This window comes from Corella eumyota, chromosome 7 (genome assembly GCF_963082875.1).
Source record: "Corella eumyota chromosome 7, kaCorEumy4.1, whole genome shotgun sequence".
Lineage (NCBI taxonomy): Eukaryota > Metazoa > Chordata > Ascidiacea > Phlebobranchia > Corellidae > Corella > Corella eumyota.
In genome coordinates this window covers 1,174,961-1,200,147 of record NC_137496.1, presented here as the reverse complement: position 1 = coordinate 1,200,147, position 25,187 = coordinate 1,174,961, and the positions used below count along the sequence as shown (strand labels likewise).

The window sequence follows — 25,187 nt, the reverse complement described above, 5'->3', positions numbered from 1 at the left end:
CCAAAATAATCCCGTGTCAATATTTGCATTAAACCTAGCTATTCAGACGAAAAAAACAACGGTCTGGATCAACTTTGGTATAAAGCATTAGAGCAACGTCAACATTAGCACACAGAAGTTGTATATTCATCAAGTTATTGTATAAAGAGTCATTTGGTGAATTAAGCAAGTTAATAAGTAACTGAATAAGGGTTAATACGCGATAAGTAGCATGCATTATCATTATTGTAAATACAAAGTTATTTTAAACTATATTAGCAAGAAATATTCTAAAGATAACGTGTAAAAATTTAATATTAAACAGTAAATGAATGTAAGTTTTGTAATTAAACATCTTTAACTGGTCGTAAGTAGGTATAGTGTTGTTGAAACGGTACTTGTACATATCTCTAAAGTTTCTTTAACGCAAAGAAATATAGTTTTTGTAAAATGAAATAGATTGCATTCCAATGTTTAGAAGATAGCATAAAGTTTATAAACAGGTCTATTTGCGAAATATTTAATTGTTAACTCAATTTAATAAAAAAGGGTTATCTACATTATTGCACCAAGACATTTAGCAAATCAAATGGTAGTTTGCAGATATGTTTTAATTTCTCTTTACTGCGATTATTAAATCATTAAATATTGCAACGACTAGTTAGTCTACGGCGCCAATGTTTACATCGCAAAATAATATCACCAGTAACCAACCAGGTAGAAGAGATTTTAATAGTTTTATGACGTCATTATCGCGGATCGCGCACGTCACGTGTTGTCGTTTGGTACGAGCAGCTGCCCTAATAAAAACACTGGGTAATGCATTAATAAAATCGCCACTTGTATTAAGAAAAACACTTTATAATCCGATATGTAAAACACTTATTCACCTGCTGGTTGCTGTATTAACGCAGGTCAAACCGAGTCTTAAATAAGAATTACTTTCAAATAGATTAAGTAGGCGGCCACAATTTATTGTATGTTGACGTTTTTATTATCTAAGACTTAATGTAGTTGGCTAGGGATTAATGATTTTATTATTAAAACATTGGGCTATATGCAACTTTAAAGTAATTAAAGTTTATGCCTTAACGAGCTTAGACCACTCGGTTAGTCAACAAGGCATATTCGGTTAAGATGTTTGCTTTGGCCATCAGATAAATTAAATAAATCTTTAAAAGTAGATCTAAAATATTTAAAGATTTTTAAAGAAAGAAAATAAAAAAGATTTTTTAATGCCCTATAGTTTTGTTGGTTGTTAAAAATTGCTTAAATTAACTTAGTTTTTTACTTAAGTTTGCTATAGAGTACCGATAAGATTTGACAAAGAAAAGTATAAACAATTTTTGAATTGGATAAAGGACTAGTTAGCCTCAATTTGGCCTCATTAGTTTTCTGTAAATCCTTTTGTGCTATTATTTAGAAATAATTTACAGAAAGTTGAATAAAAACATTTCATTGAAATTTCCAAACTCCTCACAGTTTGAAAGTTGTCAAATATTGAACGAAAAATGGCCCGCTGTGAAGTTTTTAAATTACCAAATCTCTCCCAGGTCGAATTTTCGAGATTTTTTTGTTGTTAAAGTAGCTGTACCAGTAAGTACAGAGAAGGTAACAGTTACAAACTACCGCCTTCCAAAGTGTTACGTTTAAAGTTATAATCTTTTAATACATGCAAAAAAAGGCGACGTTAATACAAAAATTAGAACGTATGGTTTTGCTTTGGAAAAGCAAATGCTATACTTTAAAAGGTAATGATTTGTTGTATACCTTTTAATGAGAAAAATTTGCTAAATAGGCTAAAACGTATATGCAAACATGGAAAATTTACGGGCAAGTTAAGGTCATTTGGCATTTGCGTCATTTAATTCAACTAGTTTACTTATTATAAAGGCAGAAAGAGGTAACGTATTGATATATTATTATTCAGATCACGACCATAGAAATGTAAATATTAAAATGCAAGTTTTAGACCATAAACAGAATGTCATAATGCGACAATACAGATGACGATTATTTGCTAACAAATATTATTCAAGTGGGTGGTGCGGTCATAATAACAGAAATAACGTTGTAATCATGAACGTAGATCAGACAGTGAGGCAGGGTCATTACGATAGCCAAAAAGTAAAAGAAAATAAGTATTTAACCCAGATGAAAGCTTTGTTGTTGGCGTAATATTGTTTTTCTTTTATAGACCGTGCCATTTGTAACCGGCTTTCGGAAGTTAGAGTTTAAAATTTCATTAATATTAACACAAAAAGGGGAAATACCTTCAGATTACGTCATTTCCTTTAGAATGGAAATCAAAATAATAAACAAATAAAAATGTGCTCAAATTCAAGCTGTTCTGACATGAATTGGTATGTTTTTGACGTAATAACAGAAAAAAGCGTGACGTAACAATAAAAAGAGCGCGCTATTATGTATAGTTGGTAAACTTGTCAGTTGGCTCATCGGTCAAAAGTTAGTGTGTTTGTTTTAAGCGTATGGGGTTGACTAACAACAGGTACTTCACTAACTTTAATAATTAATATTTAATTGATAAAATTAAGGAAGTAGATGAGTCAAAACAAATACAAATGAACCCATATAGCGATGAAGTGAATTTTTTAACATAATTGTTTATTTTACAGATATTTTTAATTTAAAAATATAATCAGTTAAAACAGTTATCAAAAATGAGTTCTACTATGTCGCCACAAACCATGCCTATTACGTCATTATACAACATTCACAACGAGAACGATAATACTCCGTCCTCGAACGATTTACGAAAACTAAAAGAAATTTCTGAAAACTTGAAACTTACAACAAGAAGACCTTCAGTTGTACAATGGAAACAGGTAATAATAACTTTATTAAATATTAAAAAACTTTTATTAAAATGTATATTTAGCGCCATTTCTCCCAACAAAATATCAATGACCACAATTTTAACGTAACGCCCTTAAACTTGATAATAAAATCGAATCTCTTAAAATTTAACAACTTTTTTATTTTAAGTTTAAAAACTGATACACTCTTCTACATCATAAACCTATTATTACTACTACACGATTACCGTATATGTTCCATATATTAATTCAACATTTAACTTAACTAACAGATTATCGAATATCGCAAGTCACGTGGTCAATACGCGAGCAAAATCAAGCCACAATACTTGGACAGTATCGTGGACGAAAGTTTGTTACAAAACAAAGACGAAAGCACTTTACAACTGGAAGTATCTACTGAAGATTCGACAAAGGTTAATTTAACTTAAAAAATGTTTTAAAAAATAATAAAATTTGCTAACCTTTGATCCATGATCTTTATCGTATGTTCCAATCCCTTATTGGTGTCTTCAATTTTCGTAAAGACGTAACCATTTTCCTTGATGACGTAATCATTTCTTCGTAATGACGTCCCCATTTTTTTATGACGTATCAATTATCCTGATAAGATTTTCTTGATGACGTAATCGTTTTTCTTAATGACGTAATCATTTTTTAATGACGTCTATATTTATTGTGCAGATGACGTCACGAGAGTTTCATGCGCAAATGTTTCAGGAGAATCAAAACACGCCAACAAAGATGACGTCACCAAAGAGCGTGGCCCCCACCCCGATTCGAAGGTGCCGTAGAATCGCACAAACCACAATTCCAGAGAACTTCAGCATCGACGGAAACAACAACAAGGACTCCAATATGACGTCACAATGTTGTACAATTACAACGTCGAATGACGATGCTACATCGTCGCAAAATGTTGCTGTAAATCCACAAAGTTCTGATAATAAAACAAAAGCTAACGACGAAACTGAACGCTACAAAAATCTAAACGAATCTCTTGGAAAGTTACGCAGTGACTTGGTAGGTTGTAATTCTTGAATGGCTTAACTTAAGCACCAAAAAATTTCATTACGCTGAAGGCAAAACGCGATAAATTTAAGCAGAAACGCTTTGACTGCGCTTGGAGAGAAAAAGTCAAACTTATTTATTAAACGATAAGTCTACTATCAACCCTTTTATTAATACATTTGAAAGATGTATTATATCAAGAATAACAAAATTAAAACCCAAAACAAAGAATATTAAATTTTTTGTATAGATTAAAATGCGAATGGAGGACCACAAATTAGCCCGACAACTTCTAAACACCCGCGCCGAAATGAACCGACTTATGGCGGTGACCAGCTGTGAGGAACATGCCCTAATGTTGGATGATGTTGCGTACGAGTTTGAAGAAGAAATGGCAGTCACAAACTTGATAAAAGGTAAGACAACTTACTAGTCATCTAGTCATTTTACTATATATAGAAAGTTAAAATCTGAAATTTATCCTAGACATAGCACGTAATATATGAAACTATTTTACTAGTATGTCTAAAAGGCTTGGAAAATCACTAGACGGGAAATCCTTCCATCTACTATATACTATAAGCAACATCATTTTTGTTGTAAGATATCATATCAAAAATTATAACAATTTTCTTGTTTTTAGCTTGCGATCTATCTAACAAGAAACCGGCTACTTTACTCTCCGCGTTCTCTCCTCTACGTCACATCGGTGTTCACAGATTAAACCTCAACACACGTCGCTTCTCCATCCGATGAACTACGTCATCACTTGATGACGTCACATCATTTTTTAATTTGCTAATTTGTTTAAGTGGTTTTTAAAGGTGTTTGGGTTTATTGTTTACATTTTTTCGTGACGTAATAATAACGTCATAATTACCATTGAAACGTAATTCCTGCCCGACTTCGTACGTAAAGTTCCATTTTTTCTTCTTTTTTGTTTTTGTTGAAGCGGTTAAAGTAACATTTTTGTACTTAATAAAAAAAACACTGTGTTTATATTGTTAGAAATTATTTTTCAATAACGAATCTCACATTTAGATTAGGAAATTATTTGCATTTAAAATTATGGCGATACAATTTATAATAGACACCCAAAACAAGCTTATATAACTTGTTTAAAATCTTTCTTATACAACATGATATATTGCGAAAACACATTAAAAGTAATTACACCTGTACAACTTAGATCTAAACTGAGAAAAATATTAAGATGTGATGAAACAAATGCATAGAAAACATGTGAAAACGACACTTAGTAAAATTGTTGAAAATAAAATAAATAAACATAATAGTAGATTGTCTACAATAATGTACAAGGCTCAAAACATGGGAAAAGTTTTTGCAAGCTGAAATTTGTGCGAACATTTATATCTAAAAATTTTAAGTAAAATCCCTAAAAATCTTAACAAAATGTAAATAAAACTTAACGATTAAAAAACGTACCCAGAATAAAATAGGTAAAATTACGTCAATACATATAATAGTTACGTCACAAATAGATTTGAAACTGATGATCGATTAACTCGATTGGTGGCGTAGTGATCGGTTTTAAATAACCCGATCCCGATTCCGCAATCGGTGATTTTGGTGACGTAGGCGATTTTGATGACGTAGGCGAGGTCGGGGTAAATTGTTTTTCATAACTTGGGTTACCAACATTCGTGGGTAAGTTTTGAGGGTTAAAATACTTCAAGTTATCAGCCGATTTAAACCGATTAGCGTTGATCGGTGATCGCGGGCATTCATTTAGGTCGTCCTGGGAGGCACTACGCATTGGAAGGTAATGTAAGTTCGAAGTACTAGGTCCTGCATGGGCTAATGCTTCTTGCGATCTTGTCGGAAACCGATCTCTATAGTTCATACCAGCTAGCTGATCTAATCTTCGTGGGACCCCGGGTGACCGCTTCCTCCCAGCGCGGGATTTCGGGAATCGAAACTCGGTCGAAGTGTCGCTTACTCCCGAGCTAGTGCCTGGATGCCCACTGTCTTCTTCACTTGACCCAGTGCTGTAGCTCTTCGGAGAGCATGGCGAGTCTGTATTACAAATTTTACAGAGCAATTACAAAAAAACAACGGACATGTTTTAAATTGAAATATAACTGATTACTATATGTTAAAACAGATTTATTATGTAATAGAAATTAAGGTAAAGAAAAAAACACATAACTCTTACCCTTGGCTAGTTTTGGATCTGTTACCGACGATTTTCTTCTCAATTTGTTGTCGTGTGAATGCTTCTGCTCATTCGGTGCTGCCCCGTAGGTTACACCGCCCTGCACCAACTGCACCGGCTTCCTTAACACCTCTGCCCCATTGCTATCAAACACTGATATAACCTATAACATTGAGTGGGTCAATAGTGTAACATATAAAATCACATTAAATGCTCTTTACCCTCTAAATTAATACAGGCTGTTCAATTGTCAGAATTACATAAACTAATGCAAATTATGCTCAGTAAGTGGTGCCAATACAAGTTAAAATATGTAGAAAACCGACCACTTGAGGTGGCTTCTTTTTTGCAGCTTTAACGTTGTCCTGTGACGTCATCGGTGACGCACATTTCTTGCCACAAGGAGACGAAGGATCGCATTGAATGTGCTCTTCTATATAATGAATAAATATAACAAATAGGTTAATACGATAAATGGGTGTATCTTACATAGCAATATATAACAACTGATGGTTCTGTCATACCTTCTTTCTTTTTATCCTTTCTTAACCTTCTCATTCTTCTGCAGTAAATGACAACAAGTATAAATATAACGACAACTAACAAAGCGCCAACGCAAGCAAGTGCAGTGTGGAGAGGATCCCATTTATCCAAAGGTACTGGACAAACCAAGTCCATATCTGTGTTAAAAGTAGATTTGAAAACTGTACAAGAAATTTTATCTAATTATGCAACTGAAATATTCTTATTTAATTACCGTATCTTGGTATACGTTTTCCTAGTACTCCACTGAAACAATCTTCAGTGAGCGAACAATAAGGAGTTTGGATATTCGATCCATTTGATCTTTTTCTACACCAAGTACACAACACCAATGCGCCACAACTTGACTCATTTGACTATAACATCAAGAAGGGAATTTTTAAATTTGAATATAAAAGAAGCTAGGTAGGAAATAGAATATTAACTTACAGGGGTAGAGCATAGAACACCATCACATTGAGGTAACTGCTCTGGTATGCACTCGTTTAATTGTAAAGACTCTTTTCTGTCAGGATAACACAATGGTATATCTTCCGAGACCTAAAAGTAATACCATTTTGTAAAAATTTGGTGTTGTAATAATTAAAACGAATACGTCATTCAACATTCCGACAATTAAAGTAAGGGCTTACGTTCAAAAAGTTTTCACAAGAGTTAGAAGATATCGGTGACTCGCATGGGCAATCAAACCTTTGCTGTGACGTCACATCCGCTGAGAAAGCGTTTCTACAAATCTAAAAAAAATTTAATAAATAAACAATGTAAATGTGTATTGTTTAACCTAACGGGATGCGTTTTTGCACACTTCGAATTAAATTGTAACATGACCAGAACAAATATTAGACCATGGTAATTTTAAAAGAGTCTAAATAAGACATGTATATGTATTAGCTAAAATACTTTTTTATATACAAACTCACCGGACCAGTACAGCCTGTGTTGTGGCAGTGCAGCAGATACGGATGAGCTGCAAAAAATATATTTGTATTTTCAATCCTTCGTATAAAGTACTTGGAGCATGAATATTCGCTTCTGTAAAACACGATTTTGTTATATTAAACGTACGATAACACAACAGCCTATTATTGTACAACTTTATCGTCGTAATTCAGGCTTCAGTTGAATTGTTAGTTAGGTATTATATTTAACATGACAATGCTGTCTATTATTTGTAAACTGTTTATTGGATTTTAAGTTTTTACAAGTGTGAAGCGTAAGTTCCATATAGAATAAATAACTTAAATATTGCGATAGAGATACTTACAGGGCATCAGATTGGTCCAAAGTTGTGTCAGGACTTAGTCTATACCATCTGCTAAACATTTTTCTATCCAAATCTAAACATTGCATTCGTTCAATAAATCCTTTTTGAAATAACACTCGCATCAAGTTCGGTATTTCTGAAAAAATGTAAACAATATTTTTTTATTTATTTAAAAGGCTTTGTTAAGAATGGATCAAATATTCCTTGTTTGTAGATATCTGAATTCTACTTTGGTACACTTTTAAAATATGTTTTAAAATATTTATTAGAAATTTTTAGGTATACAAATACGAAATAATTTATGAAAATTTTTGGGCTGCAAATGTACCTGCAATGTGCTTAATAACAAACTCTCCATTCGTGTAAGATTCCTCCAAAATAATATTTCCATACTGGTCAATTAATAAACAAAACCACCCGAATTCATCATCCCTTAACATATTAATTCATGATAAAACTTTGTTCAGCGTTAATTTAAACAAGTACTGACTTACCCAACAGGTCTTCTGCATTGTGGAAATAGAGATTGTAATCTCGAAAAAAAATAATCCAATGAGAAGTCCATTCCCATTACGCCAAGAACTTTAGAGCTATTCACCTAAACATATAAGAAAACAGATTTTATGTCTATGAGTATTTAAGACAAAAACTTCCTAAATAAATAACACAATCCTAAATAAATTTGTATTTAATAAAAGAAAGTGTCAAAAGATAGGTTAAGAGTGTTTTTAACAATTGTCATGACATTAAATTTTGTGGTAACAGTATTTAATTGATATGTTAAACCCAGGTATATAAAGTCTTCACCTTTAGTGACGTCATAATATCAGGAGTCGTTACCGCTTGACTTATGGTAATCACGGTTCCTCTGCCAGCGGAGTCATTGTAGGGTTTTGAAAATGTCGACAAACCCGGTTGTGCCACTGATAACTCATACCTTAGAATACAATACTTGTGTTAAAATTAATAAGTTAACTCTAATTAATAAGTAGATGCGATTTAAAAAAGAAACAAAAATGAAAATTAAAAAGATTAAAAGTCACGTAAAGAATTCGGCATTGTTTATGTCACAAACCATTGTCTTTCTGTAACATCGAAGTCCATTGAAAGTCTTGTTCCGGGGAAAAGTCGATCTAGCCCGCGTGTTGTTCCGATAAAGCGAGCCAAGACGAAGTCTGCGGGGTGACTCACCCAAAAATCATCGACCCATGAAGTCCACAACACGTCAGCCACAACACCGCGCGCAAACATATCTGAAAAACATTTCAAGTTTACTCAGAACAAACTATTGAAAACTATTTTAAGAACGTACTGATGCTTGAAATGATTAAGATGGGCATTTGCTAGAAATTTCTTAGAATATAAAATAATTTTAAAATGCTTGCAACAAATACAAAAAAATAAGGTTTAAAATCTGAACAATAAACTAGCTTAAAGAAGTTTAATTCCGATGATCGCAAAAATATGGTTATTTTCAAAACCGATAACAATAATTCTGTTGGGGATTGTAGGAAAAAATATTTCTAACGCTTGAGAATACATTTTTGGGGCTTGCGACAACATGTACTTTAACGCATTTTTAACAAATTATTTTTGATACCTGTTTACAAACAGTTAAGTTTTCTGGGGATAAGGATATAAAAAGATTTGGTATTTTTACTGTTGGCTTAAATTTAATTTAACATACCATTAACCAAATAATGTTGCTTCTCAATCTCCGTAACGTTAGCTCCAGGTACCAACAACATGTCAAAGAAATTATTGAAGGCAAGAAGAGTTAAACTGTTCTCTGTACTTGATTCATATCTCGAAGGAGATTGAAACGATTGAGCTCCAAACATACCAATGGACCTCGATACAATAGATCTCTACAAGCAAGCATATTACTAGATAAGTAAATGTATCAAGTATTTAAAGCAACAAAGATATGTAGATACTGTTTAAAGTAAAGTTTATCTAAACTATTTGCCAAACCTGGTAATATCGACGACATATGTCATTGCTTTGATCTAAATCCAGTCTGTGGTAACGAAACATGTTTGTTGTTCCGTTATAGTTTGAAACAACACTTTGAGCATCCACTTCTACGTCATATCCTCCACTTTGTAAAACAAAACAAACCGAGAATCCACTCTCGTTGATGGGTCTCCAATAATACGTGGAATTTACCTTTAAAAAAAATCAATTTACAAATCTGTTAACTATAATATTAGTTGGGTGTTTAAGCTGTACCCAACTGCTTTAATTTAACCAAACCATTTATGCAAGTCCTGCTTTAGTCTCACAAACATGCCGTCAAATATTGGTAATGTTACTTAGTTCAAGTACTTAAAGAACTGGCAAAAATTGAACCCCTAGTTCCATGACATCAGTTTTATTTAATTTTTATGACATCAGCTTTATTTAATTTCTTTCAACAAAGTATACCTCGTAGGCTTCCACTACAGAATCAACCGGCACGATCTTGGTCGCAGTCAGACTCTTTTCACCGCTCCCTCCCCTCAACATAGAAGCAATGACGTCATCGATTCCGTCATGACGTTCTAATTGGTTGATTTGTAAGAATGTAGGAGCGTCCGTGTGGTTATTAGGTACGGGCATAAGAGGATGGGTTATGACTCGACCTCGCCTATCTAAAAATATTAAAATATTTGTAATGTTTAACACATTGTAAATAAAACCAATCTTTTTACGTAAAACCATTAATTTTGCTTTGTTTTTTTATTGCACATGTCACATATGGTTTTGCATTGTAAAAATTTGAACCTATTGGTATGTTAATTTTATTCCGGCATGCGTGATGTAACAAGAAAGAAAGATTAACCTATTACGTCAACTTGTTGGGGGAAATTGTTTAAAGTTATGGATGTACATACCTATCACAAATACATATGAGTCATCACTGTTACCGAAGTACGTGGCATGCTGGAACAGTTCCCTGACAGCAATGTCAATAGCTGCGACGCCGTATAAAACACCATCATTAGGGTAAAATACCGGTAAACCAATTGTAAAAATTAAACCTGTAATATAGAATATTAAGGTCCAATAGTAACTTGATATTTCAGCTAAAATTGTGTCGTTTTATCAGTAAAAAAATGGTTCAAATATATATAGAGTAATGTAGCATTTTAGGGTACAATAAAGTAACTTGATATTTAAGTTAATATTATTGTCCGATCTTATAGCAAGATTAATATTAAAACAACTGTTTGTCCTATAAACATTCACTTTGCCATTTTAAATTAAAATTAAAACCAAAATACTTTAAATAAAACGAAATTGTAAGTAAAAATTAAGTGTATGCAAATCACTTTCAAATTCAGTCGCGTTAAATAGTTTTAATTTTACCTAAGCCGCCGCCATCGACATAAGGAACCGAAAACGTAGGTTGGTTGGTTTCACTTGTCTCGTTGTAACTTCGATAAAACTCAGTCATAACACCGCTTAAGTTACTTATGTCATCAATCATAAAGTATTTTCCTGTACGAAATGTAATTATTAACAGCTTATTTCATATTCTGGCAAAGTCAGAAAATTATAATCTACAAATCAAGTAGAGTTATGTTAATACTTAAAAATTATTAAGTAAACCCGACTAAGCACAAAGTTTTTATTAAAAATTATATTTTGATATAATATAAACAAATTACGTAATTTTTGAACTACGCAAACAGGACATTAGTAAATAAAAAAAAAATTAATATTTATAATGTTTACGTTTAACATTAAATATTTATTTTAATTAAAAATGCAATATCAGACCTTCTCTTGGGCGAGTATTTTGGTCTGATTTGTTAAACAAGTTGAAGGAAAAATTCTGCGTCGCCATTTCAGTCATTAGTGGAACATTAACTAAATATTACCAAAGTATATGTGTAAGTTACATTTAATAAAATACTTGTTTTTATTACAAAAGTTTTAGAGTTAATGCTTGTACCTTGGCGACCAAGTCCATATGTATAAATAACGGCTTGGTTGTTTATTCTTTGATTTCCATGGAAAATTGCTTCATAAACCGTATTAACATTCCTATAAATTTCCTTTGGTTGGCCATCAGAAATAAACAAAATGGTGTACTCTTCTATAAAAGATTGATATGAAATTTTAATATTATTACAATACGTAGAAAAGGGTAAAGAGATGGCTCATTTTAAACAAGGCACAATAAAGGGATAAAGATTAAATGTTTGAAGAATAACTAAACCATAAAGATAACAATCAGAAGTAAATCTAATCAACCTGAAAGTTGTTGGAAAAATACACTGCACGCGATAACATTCACTTAATTCGTACCCTAAACATCACATTATAGTTTCTAGAGAAAATAGATTTACTGATTTAGATAATATGTCAAACGTCATTGGATTACCTTCGCTTGATTGGTTGTTAGTTTTCAAGGTTGAATAGAGAAGGTCGAAAGCGTTTTCAATTCCAACAACAAAGTAGGACTCGCCTGAAAAAAGAAAACAGATCGAGTTTAGGATTTGAGACAAAGACCACTTGACCCTGGTCCCTGTAATAATATATTGTGGCCACATTATACCCAATTCTGACTAGTGATTGATTGAAGGTATCCGAAAACGGATGAAGGCTGAAGTGGTTTATTTTTACAAGTGAAAAAATAATGCTAAAAACAAATAAACTTTATGTAAAATTTTAGAAAAAAACTACCTAAATCTATATATGTTAAAACCTCTGGCTTATTCATGAATTAGCTAATAATACCAAATACAAATTTAAATAAAAGTTTTTTAAAGGTAAATTCTATTTTTCAAGTTTCGATATTACCTGAAGGTTTAAGCGACGTCAAAAAATTCTTCACAAATCTGATGTTAGTGTCGGTAGCAAACGCCAAAGTCGAACTAAAGCAGCCAGTAGGTCGTATTGAAGTGCTATTGAACGCCACAACGCCAATCTGTCAAAGCAGAATATTTAAAGCATATTTACAATGACAACCACAATTATTTAGTTGTGTATTTATGCTGGGTCGGTATGAGAAAATCTTCATGAATGAAATAACGTTGAAAGACCACATAATGCCAAAATAAATAGCTGCCAAAGATTGTCTATATAAAAGCTGTTGTCTCAGATTTTCTCTCTCAAACAGACTATTTTATATATTTGTTTAAGCCACGTAGAAAATGTTATAAAAATATCAAAAAGAAATAGATTATATTAATATGTATTTATTATTCCTATCTATCCCTTGGTGTTGTTAATTATTGCAACACTCTGGTTTAAATGCCTTCCGGGCAAACATGATATGTAAAGAGAATCGCTATTTTTAGAAACGAAAAATGTTAAACAACCTACAACATTTTTATGATTTTGGTCACGATGGTTAAAATGTATAAAATACAACAGGAAATAGTCTGTTAATTTATCTATTTTTAACCGATTTTAAACTGTCTACAACTATCAAACCTACCAACCATATACAAAGCCATACTTATACATAACCTTATTTTAAATGAGTAATTTTAAACACATATTTTATGTTAACTATTTTTACACATAATCACCTTATCATTTGGCGTTAAAGTATCCAGTACGATAGAAATTGCTTGTCTAGCAATATTAAGTATTGGTTGGCTTGCAAACGTTGATTGCATTGAAGCAGATGTGTCCAAAAGAATTAAGATATTTTTGGGTCTTGGCCTCGTTGTTTCAATGTACCATGGTCTATAAACATAAAAGTATAAAAGTAAAAATATACCCTAGATCAAGTACAAAAACATGATACAAGAGATTCAGATCAAGTAAAACAAATAAAAATACATTTATTAAGTACAAAAGTATGTACAAGAGATCCCATTCCAGTTAAACAAATAAATATACATATACCCTGTACAACCAACTGCTACTAAATAACTCACCTTAACCTTGGGTTTTCAATAAGTCGACAATTTGAGATCCTAGTAGCCGGGTAAAGTGATAAAACACCCTGTTCTGTGCCCAAATATTGCCATTTTATGCCCGGTATTTCCTCAAAGTTACTCGTCATGACGTCATAAACTTGCGTGGACAGGGAATCGTACTCGGCAACGTTGGTGCCAATAATATCACAAACTCCGTTGGGGTCGATCTAAAAGTTTAAAACAGTTTATACGTAACAAAAATAAACTTGAAAATTGACAAGCGATTAAATTAGAAAAACTTTAGAAAAATTTTAATTTTTGAATTGAATCTCTTAGGTGCTTTACTTAAAAGAAGAAAATCCTATACCTCGCGTGATAATGCAAAATGTTGTTAAACTAACTCTTTGTTGTTAAATAAACTTCAAATTTAAATTTAAACAACAAAAATATTCCCTTACCTCATCTCTATAATTAGGGTTAGTTGATAGCTCCCGTGCATCGTATTTACAACAAGGGGTTCTCGTTTCGTAAGTTGAATTACTTCGAGGTATAGCCGCTTCCTTTAACTTTCGAACTGCTTCAACGTGGATTTGAATCGAGTCGGAGATGTTTGAAGCCAACTTAGGTAAAAATATAATGCCATGTTGTTAAAAATAAAATTAAAAAAAACAAAGTCTAATAGAAGTGAAGTTAAATTGCTGTTAATGTAAAAAAAATGAACCTAAAAATAGTTTTAAATTTGTAAAAAATCTATATTCAAAATAACTTTAACTTTGAAAATTTAAATTTGTAATTAAAGTGTAATTAGTATGGCTATGAAAATACAAAAAAAAACTATTTGAAATTTGCGAAGTCATGTTTTATATTGCACTTGTTTTTAAACTAATTTAAATTATCTTAAAACAACAAATAAAATCCACCTCATCCACAAATTGAGGGCCGTTGATGTGAACAACTTGAAATTCCAATTGATTAACTCTTTTCTAAAATAAACAATCAATGAATATTTAAATATTGAAAGGGTAATGGTTATTTTAGTGTTGCTTTAACGAATACTTTAAAAATTATATTGATACAAAAATTCACATCAAGTTTAAGTATAATAATTTTCTCTATATTGGTCTTTTTAATACCTACGTAAACTTGTTAATTAGGAATTATATTTAAACCTAAAATATTTATAGAAATTTTAGTGAACATCCTATATATATATATATATATATATATATATATGTCTTCTGGAAATTTCATTAACGTTTAACATTAACTAGATAAAAAAGGTGAACAAATTAACAACAAAAATATATCAATAGATTCTATATCTCCTTTAATTGCCTTACTTACCCAAATAGTTGATACTCCAATGTTGCGTTTACAAGTTGACCAAATTTGCATTTAATATATATAACACTAGATTTTATATAATTTATTTACTTACTTGAATAGTTGATACGCCAAGAACATCTCGCATCAACTCATTGATATCGTTCGACAAAACGTCCACATTCGGGTTAATGACAACTTGTGGTGTACATAAACTCACTAACAATAACAACGTCGACAACCACAGCGTTAATGATGGTGACGTCATTTCTGTTCCAATGTTACGTCACATTAGGTAATTCTAACCCAGTTTAACATAGCTTTCTTGAATTTAAATTTACCTAAAATCGCCTTTTTTTCTGTAAAATTTAATAAATTTACTTTTAACTGCTTTTGTGTATTGCTATACTAGTAAAGTTATTTAACATTTCACTATTAAGACGTGTTCTCAAGCTGTAAATATGACTAAATATTAACATTCATCTCACGTTTAAAAATATTTTTATTGTTTAACAATACAGGCCTCGCTATTTTACTATTTAACCTAAGCCAGTGTATGTACACAACAGTTCACAATATGCCTTAAGGTAATAAGGCAAAAGGAATTTAAATTCTATCGTGCGCGAAAATTAACAGAGCCTTGTATTTATATTTAAGCAGCCTCAACTTAGCGTAAAAGTACGATGTATTTTTAAATTTAAAAATGTATGTGAACTATCAATATCTAACATTTTAATAAATAAAAATGTTTGACTTATAAAATAGATTTAAAATAAAAATTAAACAATAAATAAAACACTTAAAATATATATATGACATCATTAAATTATCACTTTATAATTAATGTCCACTGTTCTGCTATTAAATCACCAACTTACTTTGTTTATAACGAAATAAAGTTATGTTTATTTTTGTATAACTTCTAATACGAACACAATTTTCTCACTTAAAAATTAACTCTAGGATTGTAAAAACACGCGTTCCAAGTAAACACAATTACGTTGGAGCTTTACCAAACAAATCTAACTTGTCTGATCCATCTAAATATGATACAAAACAGGCCTAACAATAAAAACAAGATATAGTTTGTAAAAATACAAACTCTTGTGTTTATATTTCCTTCCAGTTGACTTGCTCTGCCGGTTTCTACGAAAATTACACTTGGTTGCACCTGGCCGGGCCGATTACAACACGATACGAGGTCCTAACAATACTAAAAGTACTTAAGTAGCACTCTAGCAACCTCAAGGAACGAATTTCTAAAGCTTGAATCTGCAAAACAAATAAAAAGTTGAATTTTTGAGCTAGACTCCCTAACCTTTAAAATCCAGCAAGCCAACAGTCTTTTAAAATTGCATAAACAACCAAAAAGCACAAGTTCGAATAGGAATTTTTTTAAAAGTAGTTAAAAAGAAGTTTAAGGGTTCTTAAGCTAGGTTTTTAACAACTTATTGTTTATATTTTAAACTTAAAATTCCTAGAAGTATTTAGTAAACTGCAAAATTTTAATAAAGAATTTCTTAATTAACTTTTTTAGCAGTAGTTTATAATTAAATTTATTAAAATGTGTCAAACTTTTCAAATTATATTATTAAATTCACCCAAGAACTATGACCTCACGGCCAACTATGACCTCATAACGCAAGAAAGAAAGATAACAACCGTTTACAAAATTAATCCAAAACAAAACGTTAAAGTATGAAAAAATTGAATGGCTTGAAAAGGCCTTCAAAAAATATTCTGAGATTTAATTCCGGATGGCAAGAAAAGGTGGAAAAAAAGGAAAGAAAAAGGGAAAGTCAGGTGGAAAGAAATCGAAGAGGGACGACAAAGCAAACGTCTTAACAGAAATCGGTATTAAAAATATCCCAATCTTATTTAAATAAGAGTTTTTCTAGCAATTTGGTTAACATTGATAACGAAAAAAAAAATTTAAATAAGGTATTTTCTAGATGAGAATTCGCCTGAAAACGTAAAGAAACGACTTTATTGGAAAGAATTGCATACACAAGCTTTTCATCTTGACATGACACATCAGATGCACAGGTAAAAATATAGTTCATTATATTTTTTAATTTAAAGAAATTTTCAGATAATATTAAGAAAAAAGGCTATTTAAAATTTGACAAATTTAATAAAAGTATTTATTTCAAGGGTAAATGTTGAAGATCTTGATCATTTGTTTTAAAAGTTGTGCAGATTTAAACGATAACTATTGCATTCACTTACACTTTAACAGCATTTTTGTTTCTTAACAGACACTATGAGTTTTCCTATTATATCAACATACCAAACGATGTTTACAAATTACCAATAGGCCTCAAATCATCATCAGATAAAGGCAAAAAAGGAAAGAAAAAGAAGAAAAAATAAAAAGTTTTTAAATTAAAATGTTTTGTATATTTTAGATTCAAACATAAATCAATTTTAAATATTATGGTGAATATAGTAAATGAAGTTATTAAGCCGTATTTACAATTAAATCTTGTAGTGTGGTATACTGGTTATAGCATCAAGTTAACCAATTTTCAATAAAAATATAAACACCTATTACATTAATGTGCTATGAAAAAATAGACAAAAAGTGGAAAAAATGTTAAAGGGTCAATTGGTCATTCTTTTAAATCATCAAATCAACATTCATGTCTCACTAACTTTATTCGAAAAAGTTTTAGAAATCAATAGTTTATTTCTTTCTTTCAATCATTAATTAACGCCAAGATCCTCATTAAACGGTTAATGCTCAAGAGACCGAAAAAGAAATAAACTCGACAAATCGTAATTAAGCGAAGAGTTCATAAACTCCACCTCAGAAGCCGAGTCAAACTATAACCTAGCAGAGTTTTATCGAAATATGTAAAAAGTCTAATCCAGTAAATTTTGTGGAAAAGTGTGTGAAGATTATAACACAATTAGTCGAATTGTATTTGTTTTCCTTAAATACAGTTTTAACGAAGGTTTAAATAACAAAAAAAAAATCAAAAGTGTATGTCACATGTACATGTACATTCGTTATAAAAGCATTTTAAGAAAACATGTATAAAGCCTAAATTAGTGAATTATAAAGAAGAGCGTGCGAGATTATAACACAATAAGTTTATTTGTTGTCTTCTAATGCAGTTTTAACAAAGGTTTAGATAAAGAAATAACATCAAAATATACATTTTATTTTTTATGTCAATTCGTTATAAAAGTATTTTAAAAAATAAAGCTATTTATATAAAAAGGTGTATAAGATTATAACACAATTAGTTTATTTGTTTTATTTTAATTCGGTTTTAATGAAGGTTAAATAACAAAAACTCGTCAAAAAGTACATGTCATTAAAATCAATAAGTTAATAACGAATTCAAAAAAATGCAAACAATGCATATGTCCCAGCAGATTACTTTTTTTTGTTATTTAAATATATATAACTAAACAATGTGTAAAAGTAAAACACATATCATTAGATTGTAGCACATTAAACACATATCATTAGATTGTAGTACGGATTTTTGTGAAAATGCAAAGATAGGTAGGATTACGTTTGTATACCAACCAACCACTTTTACCCAGATAAAAGTCAATTTTTTAACTAATAAACATATTAGAGTAAAATACACAACTTTAGAAAAATGCTGTATAGATTAATTATAGTAGTAATGTTCGTGGTAATAAGGTGTTCAACTGTTAAAGGAATAAGGTGAATATATTTTAAATTAAATCTTAGAATGTTTTATGTTTTAAAATTTGACTCGGACTTTAAAAAAAATGAATTTATTTTTAATAAATAGTTACTACATATATTATGCATTAACGCATGCTATAAATTCACCGTTTAAATTTAGCGGCGGTCCTCGTGGAAGATATTGGAGCAGTCCTGGAAGAAATATGGGATATGGGGCTGTGATTGAAACGTTGTTAGACCCAGATCATTATCATAAATATATTCGACCTGATATCGACCAAGGTGAAAACGAAAATTACAATTTGTTAAAAAAACATAAAAAATATGAAACATTTTAATAGAACTAACTATATATGTGTAACATTTTTATAAGAAAAAAAAACAATCTAAAATTTAAATACAAATTTATATAAAAGAAAAATTAAAAAAAACAAAAACAATTTATATATCTTATGATACATAAAAATAGTTCTTTGAAAAAGGCAACTGTATCTATATATATTGCACTTACAACATATCCTAATACAAATATTAAAGATTTAAAAAAAAGTATATCTAAAAGAAATTGACACAAAAAATATATTTGTAATATAATTTATAAATCTCTAGAAAGAATGAATAATTTATCAGCCGTATAGAGACTAAAAATTAAAACTTAATAAGAAACATAACTTAAACATTATCAAAATAATATTCGAAAATTATGGAAATAAATCACGCAAGATCAAATTGTCTTAATCAATTATATTATATACAGGGAAGCCAATCAACGTTAACGTCACATTAAGCGTACAGAGTCTGGACAAGATTTCGGATGCGGATATGGTAAGATGATTATTTTTTTTAATCCTTGGTATAAAAAAACGATCTATACCATAACTTTTGTTCCGTGGTAACTTTTAAATTATTTTGACCATTTTTTAAATAATATTGACTTGGTTATGCTTAAACTTTTACCTACCAACTACATGTCGGTTTTGTTACGACTTGTACAGTCAATGTACTCTTCAAGGGCACTACAACATGCTAGCAGTAGTAGTCAAACCCAGGACCTTATATAGCAGTGCCAAGTGATGTAAATATTTCACAAACAGTCCAGTTACGTAATTATTTTAATGTTTTTTATGTATATATAATTGTAATAGGAATACACAGTTACATTTACCCTTCACCAGCTTTGGAGAGACAGTCGTTTAGATGGAACACGGACTGTTAAAGGCTACTCACAGGTGGAATGACATTCTTATTTGATTTAATCAATAACTAATGAAGCGTTTTGGTAAAAATTTACGAAATACAATCTACGGACTTTAACTCGTTTTATGAGCAAGCAATAAATCAATACACCCAGCGATAATTAATTAGGCAACTAATTAAAACAAGTGTTTTTGTCGATATTGTCTAATTAGTAGGCTATGTTTAACAACACCCTTAAAATGTTAAACTTACCACAACATCTAGTTAGATGGAGTTTACAAATATCTTAAGACATTAAAATCAATGGAATTTGTGTTTACTTGAAAGAAATCAATAACTCCAACATTGTTTGTGTTATGTGCAAAGGTATTAACAATGGATGGCTCTCTGGGTGATCGAATATGGGTGCCAGACACGTATATAGTAAACTCGCATACGTCATTTATCCATGACGTCACCACTCGTAACGGACTCATCAGATTATACCCGAACGGAACAGTGTTATATGTACTTCGAATCACTAGCAGGGTAGGCTACAAATATTTCCTAGCATATAAGTCCCTTTTGCTAAAATTATCCTTTCTTATAACTACAACTATTGTTAATAACTTAAAGCATTTAAACCCTTGTAGCTATAACTATTCTTATTAACTGAAAGCATATAAGCCCCTATAGCTACAACTATTCCTCTGCTCCTAGTTATCAACCTAACACAGCTTTACTTTGAAGACTTTAATGATCTCAGTTAATAAGTCCTCTACTACTATGTTAGGTTGATACTAAAAGCATATGAGTCCTCATATTTTCAAATGATATTGTTATTTTTTTTTGTTAGGTTTCGTGTCCAATGAAATTGCATAAGTATCCAATGGACGAACAGACCTGCAAACTTCCTCTTGCCAGTTGTAAGTATCACCAAATAACATCTTATTCGAAACTGTCCTGACGTTGTAAAATTATAAAACGTAAACACGTGTTCTTTGCATAAAGGGTCTTTTACCGAAGATGACCTGGTTTATAGTTGGACAAAAGGAGAAAAATGTGGCGAAAATGAATCTCTCAGTGGCTTGGAAAATATGGTTTTACTCCAATTCAACATCACAAATTGTTCCATTTATCATCAACTTAAGAAGGAGGAATTAGGTTTGATGACCAGCTTAAATAATAACTGTTTTTTAGCTTTGTAATGTAACCAACCAAGCTTTTCAATCGAAAGGTTAATTGTTATATAAAATAAAAACACGTTTAAAAGGTCGACGTAAAAAACAAGGCTGTGAAATGCAATAAATATTTATATATCTTTAGGTCAATACTCCCAACTTGTCCTAGAATTCCGTCTAAAACGAAACATGCTTTTTTTCCTAATGCAAACCTACCTTCCATCCATCCTACTAGTTATTTTATCCTGGGTTTCTTTCTGGATAAACATAAACTCTATTCCATCAAGAGTTGGGCTTGGTGCTACAACAATTCTATCAATGACAACTTTAATGATAGGAGTGTATAACAGCGGACCTAAATCAACTTCATATATTAAAGGTAACATTGAATTTTTAAAAAGCAACAAACGTATAATTTTACCAAGCAATATTAGGCTACATATGTTAATGTAAAAAACAACGAAATAGAAATACAAAATAACTATATAAACTTAATCAAAAAACATGCTTTTTTGAAGGTCGTGTTTTACTTACTTGCCAAGGAAATGGTTTAATTTAAAAGCTGCATTTCTTAGGAAATGTTTATGTAAAAATTTTAATCCTTCTAACCCTTACGTCATACCCATTTTTATTATATTTCAGCTATTGATTTTTACGTGTGCGTTTGTTACGGTTTTATATTCTTGGCCTTGATCGAATATGCGTGGGCCCACTTCTCCAAAAGAAGGTGCATCAAAAAAGCAAACTTACTAGCGACCGGGTAAGTGTTTCATGATTAAAAAGTGACACTGTGTAAAGTAATGTAAACTGGCGTAAATCCAATAACGATTAATTTAATAAAGCACAAAAAAATAATCTTAACCGTCAGATCTTGAATGCTAATGCGATTATATACTGCCAAAAACTAAAAAGGAAATGTTTTTTTTTCACTTAATTCAATTAGATGAAAATATTATTTTCAATAAACTCAGTTTTATTATGAGACAACCTAAACTGAAAACCAAATAAAAAATAATTGTTATTTAGAAAAATTAGCAGACAACGAAGTCATGCTATTAAAATGGAAGAAGAAGAGGAAAAATTTATCAAAACTAATCAGGTTTGACTTAAAAACTATAATTCCTAGTAACAAATTTTTTTTGTTGTTGTAGTTTATGTAAAGTTACAAAAATATTTAAAAAGTAATGATATCTAAAAATCAACAGGGCGAAAGCGAAGAAGGAGGGTTTAGTAATATTAAAGGTAATACGTTAGTTTTTTTTAACAAATATACATCAAATAAAATTAAATATTTAATTGCATTATCTTATAGCAACAATAAACGTATAGTTTTATCCAAAGTACTTAAATATAAACTTCTAGAATATATATATATATGTATATACTTTATTTTTATTCTCTCTATTGGGTCAAAGAGAAGTCCATTTACTGTGTTATTACATAAACATTCAGTTTTTATACATTTTAACAAATTTATAGAAAGCATCATGGAAATGTATTGGCACAAAGAAAAGCAACCAGCCTACCGAGATCCCTCAAATATTGAAACCGAATTCCGCGAAATAACAACTGGAAGACGAGGAAATGGTCGCCAAAACACGGGGGTTGAGACCACACGTCAATCAAACCGTAATCGCATCGCAGCCAAGTGGTTGCACAAGGCTTCTCAGATGGAGAAGATCGACGAATATTCCCGTGTTTTGTTTCCAGTCGCTTTCTGCATTTTTAACGGGGTTTATTGGTGGTTTGTGCTTAACATGGCGGACCAGTAAAATTTGGAAAAAGTAAACGCTATAAAACAATATATATTGTTATTATTACAATCACGTTATTGTGTTTTATCCACGTTTGACAATGCACGATTCTTAGTTAAGCATGAAGCACTTGCAACTTTTCGACACAAGTACCTAAAAAACTTTTTTTTTTCACGAACATTAACGAAAACATATTCTCCAAAATTTCACTTAAAAAAATGGTAACTTTCTGTTCCTTGCTTGAAAAGATGATTTTTTTGGATAATTTTGTTGGTATTAGTTGTGTGAACACAAGCACATAGCACACGTATTTTATACGCCCTCATGTAAACGCACCCTACACCATCACATATCTATAATTTAAATGTATTACAACTTATAGTACCACTTTCACTTAAAACTTGATTTAAATAAAGTTAAAAAACGGCGTAGGGTCATGTATTTATTTACACAGTATCATTTACAGTCCACGCTAATTAATTTTACTTATTGCAACAAGTGAAAAACGTTATTATTATTAAGTTGTAATATTTTGTTCTATAATTGTTAAAAAAAATTACATAAGAAGAAATAAAAAAATTCTACATAGCTTAAAAATTGTATGCAGCGATTCTTAATTACATTCGATGTATTGCTCTATATTAAATATGACTTGAGTTAGTAAAGATAATAATCAATTGCTTATAGCCACAGCGGATAAAGAAAACTTGATCATAGAAAATTAAACACACAGTGGTTACAGAAAACTACAAAAACAGTCGGAAGAGAAAAAGGTCGTGTAATGTTAGCACCATTCAAGTATTTTAGAGTTCTATGGATTGGTTATCGGTTTTATCCAACACAAACTGTGTAAAATTACGTAAAAACTTGGGATATTCATATTTATAAGCCGTGTTAATTATATACGTAGGCACAGAGCCGCCTGGGTTGACATTTGCTATATAAACGTAGTCACATTCTATACAGTCTCGCGTAATAGCACCTCCGTTTGTTGGTTTTGTTGTAAATGTTTGACAAACTAGCGCAATATCAGCAGTAGCACGCACGCAATCAGGAACTAATCTCGCATTTCTGTGATTTTCTATCGAAAAGTTGCATACCATCCACGTGTCTAAGGGTACACGATTGCCTACAACCGGAGGTGGATTTTCAATCTTTAATAATGACGTCAAATATAAACAATCACGCTGCGTTGTTGGCCAGACTGGTTTATGCGTCTGGTATACAACAATAGTGTCCTTGGCTAATGTTTCTATGACCTCAATATAATCAACTGTGCCTTCCCACTGCTTTCGTAAGCGGTGATCCCAAAATAAACGGCAAGCTTCTTTTGCGGTTACACCTTGGATTGTATCATGGGCTTTTAAAGGATCACAAACCATTCCCGTTCCCTCTTTTTTAAAGAGTTTTAAAGGTCCATCTTCGGAGTACAATGTCCATTGGGTGCCATCATCATCTGTAGGTTTAATTGAATCGATCAGGTATCTTTGAATCTTGTCTTCCAGCTCATCGGAGTAACTATGTCTTCCGTATTCATCACATTCAAAAAATCGCTCCTCCAGGATCTCGCAATCTCTCTCCATTGGTAACACCTCGATTCCATTCTGACTTTTGTTAACTTCCATCTCATACCTCTTCTTCCAGAGCGCTTCTCTTTCTCTTGCAGTTTCCAGCTCCGAGGTAAGATCCTCCTCAATTCGCATGTGCCGCTCTCCCTCTTTTTGAAACTGAATCTTCCACATTTCTACTTGGTTGTCCATTATCTCAAGGTATTTTGAAAGAGCTGATATCATGCTCATTGTGGTGGTCTTAAATGTAATTGCCTCCCCCTTAAAATCAGATCGCTTTGCTGTTTTGCCATTTATTGTATCACTTATATCTGGTGTGTTATTAACGCAAGAATCAAAGTATTCTTGCAAGGTATCAACTTGCTTGAACAAAATATCTTTGAATGTAATTAGCTCGGCCTTTTTATCATTCCGATCTTCTTCAGTTGTTGAAGAGATAGTACTAACAGATCCACCAGTATTTCGTCTCTTCCTAGATTGCGGTGTTATCGATTTATTTACTTCAATAACATCATACCATAGTTGTCGTTCTTTTTCCGTTTCGGATCTTAAATACCAGATGTTATCGTTCATTGAAACATCAAATCGACTAGGATCATATTCATGAAGCGTTATAGTTGCCTTAGCTAGACTTATGGATCCTCTACACCCATACCCAGTTTCCTCTTTGGTTCGGAAATACGACAAAGTTCCTTCTCTACAGCAAACAAATCGTTCTTGCCAGCCTTGTATGTAGTTTGTCCACTTGCATAGAATCCCCTTGAAGCTTCTAATTTCCATGTCAACACTTCCATCTTCAGATGATTGGCTTATTTCACTGCTGGGCATTATAACTTGTACCATA

At 31.3% G+C, this 25,187-nt stretch overlaps 3 protein-coding genes and 1 pseudogene across 3 annotated transcripts; 2 read left to right on the top strand and 2 right to left on the bottom strand.

Annotated features, from left to right (window-relative positions):
- The first annotated feature begins 2,660 nt into the window (after nucleotides 1-2,660).
- LOC145759574 (uncharacterized) lies at nucleotides 2,661-4,591 on the top strand. Its single transcript, XM_082573424.1, has 5 exons — nucleotides 2,661-2,825; nucleotides 3,089-3,232; nucleotides 3,501-3,839; nucleotides 4,078-4,243; nucleotides 4,471-4,591. The coding sequence occupies exons 1-5, from the start codon at nucleotides 2,661-2,663 to the stop codon at nucleotides 4,581-4,583; spliced, it is 927 nt and encodes a 308-aa protein (XP_082429550.1). The 3' UTR covers nucleotides 4,584-4,591.
- Nucleotides 4,592-4,810: 219 nt separating this feature from the next.
- On the bottom strand, nucleotides 4,811-15,348 carry LOC145759096 (VWFA and cache domain-containing protein 1-like). The gene is made up of 27 exons (XM_082572837.1): nucleotides 15,110-15,348; nucleotides 14,592-14,654; nucleotides 14,130-14,291; nucleotides 13,690-13,898; nucleotides 13,336-13,495; nucleotides 12,602-12,728; nucleotides 12,183-12,266; nucleotides 11,751-11,894; nucleotides 11,576-11,665; nucleotides 11,162-11,293; nucleotides 10,687-10,833; nucleotides 10,238-10,443; nucleotides 9,785-9,979; nucleotides 9,498-9,678; nucleotides 8,886-9,063; nucleotides 8,618-8,747; nucleotides 8,305-8,408; nucleotides 8,139-8,242; nucleotides 7,811-7,946; nucleotides 7,467-7,578; nucleotides 7,179-7,280; nucleotides 6,976-7,086; nucleotides 6,761-6,902; nucleotides 6,528-6,683; nucleotides 6,330-6,436; nucleotides 6,004-6,166; nucleotides 4,811-5,864 (listed from the first exon to the last, which is right to left on the bottom strand). Exons 1-27 carry the CDS (start codon nucleotides 15,260-15,262, stop codon nucleotides 5,320-5,322), a joined length of 4,143 nt encoding a protein of 1,380 aa, XP_082428963.1. The 5' UTR covers nucleotides 15,263-15,348; the 3' UTR covers nucleotides 4,811-5,319.
- A 3,290-nt stretch (nucleotides 15,349-18,638) lies between these two features.
- LOC145759573 (gamma-aminobutyric acid receptor subunit pi-like) lies at nucleotides 18,639-22,793 on the top strand. The gene is made up of 12 exons (XM_082573422.1): nucleotides 18,639-18,679; nucleotides 18,825-18,946; nucleotides 19,422-19,489; nucleotides 19,810-19,893; nucleotides 20,228-20,389; nucleotides 20,697-20,766; nucleotides 20,852-21,004; nucleotides 21,167-21,400; nucleotides 21,664-21,781; nucleotides 22,048-22,120; nucleotides 22,227-22,263; nucleotides 22,501-22,793. The coding sequence occupies exons 1-12, from the start codon at nucleotides 18,639-18,641 to the stop codon at nucleotides 22,791-22,793; spliced, it is 1,455 nt and encodes a 484-aa protein (XP_082429548.1).
- Nucleotides 22,794-23,578: 785 nt separating this feature from the next.
- On the bottom strand, nucleotides 23,579-25,171 carry LOC145759572 (ceramide transfer protein pseudogene; annotated as a pseudogene).
- Nucleotides 25,172-25,187: the final 16 nt, after the last annotated feature.

Coding starts and splice junctions, on each gene's coding strand:
- LOC145759574 (XM_082573424.1), top strand. CDS start 2,661: ATGAGTTCTACTATGTCGCCACAAACCATGCCTATTACGTCATTATAC. Junction 2,826..3,088: donor CAGTTGTACAATGGAAACAG/GTAATAATAACT, acceptor CTTAACTAACAG/ATTATCGAATATCGCAAGTC. Junction 3,840..4,077: donor GAAAGTTACGCAGTGACTTG/GTAGGTTGTAAT, acceptor TTTTTTGTATAG/ATTAAAATGCGAATGGAGGA.
- LOC145759096 (XM_082572837.1), bottom strand. CDS start 15,262: ATGACGTCACCATCATTAACGCTGTGGTTGTCGACGTTGTTATTGTTA. Junction 13,899..14,129: donor ACCCTAATTATAGAGATGAG/GTAAGGGAATAT, acceptor TTAAACTTTTAG/ATCGACCCCAACGGAGTTTG. Junction 7,947..8,138: donor TGTTATTAAGCACATTGCAG/GTACATTTGCAG, acceptor ACATTTTTTCAG/AAATACCGAACTTGATGCGA.
- LOC145759573 (XM_082573422.1), top strand. CDS start 18,639: ATGTTCGTGGTAATAAGGTGTTCAACTGTTAAAGGAATAAG. Junction 18,947..19,421: donor TCGACCTGATATCGACCAAG/GTGAAAACGAAA, acceptor TATTATATACAG/GGAAGCCAATCAACGTTAAC. Junction 22,121..22,226: donor AATTTATCAAAACTAATCAG/GTTTGACTTAAA, acceptor AAAAATCAACAG/GGCGAAAGCGAAGAAGGAGG.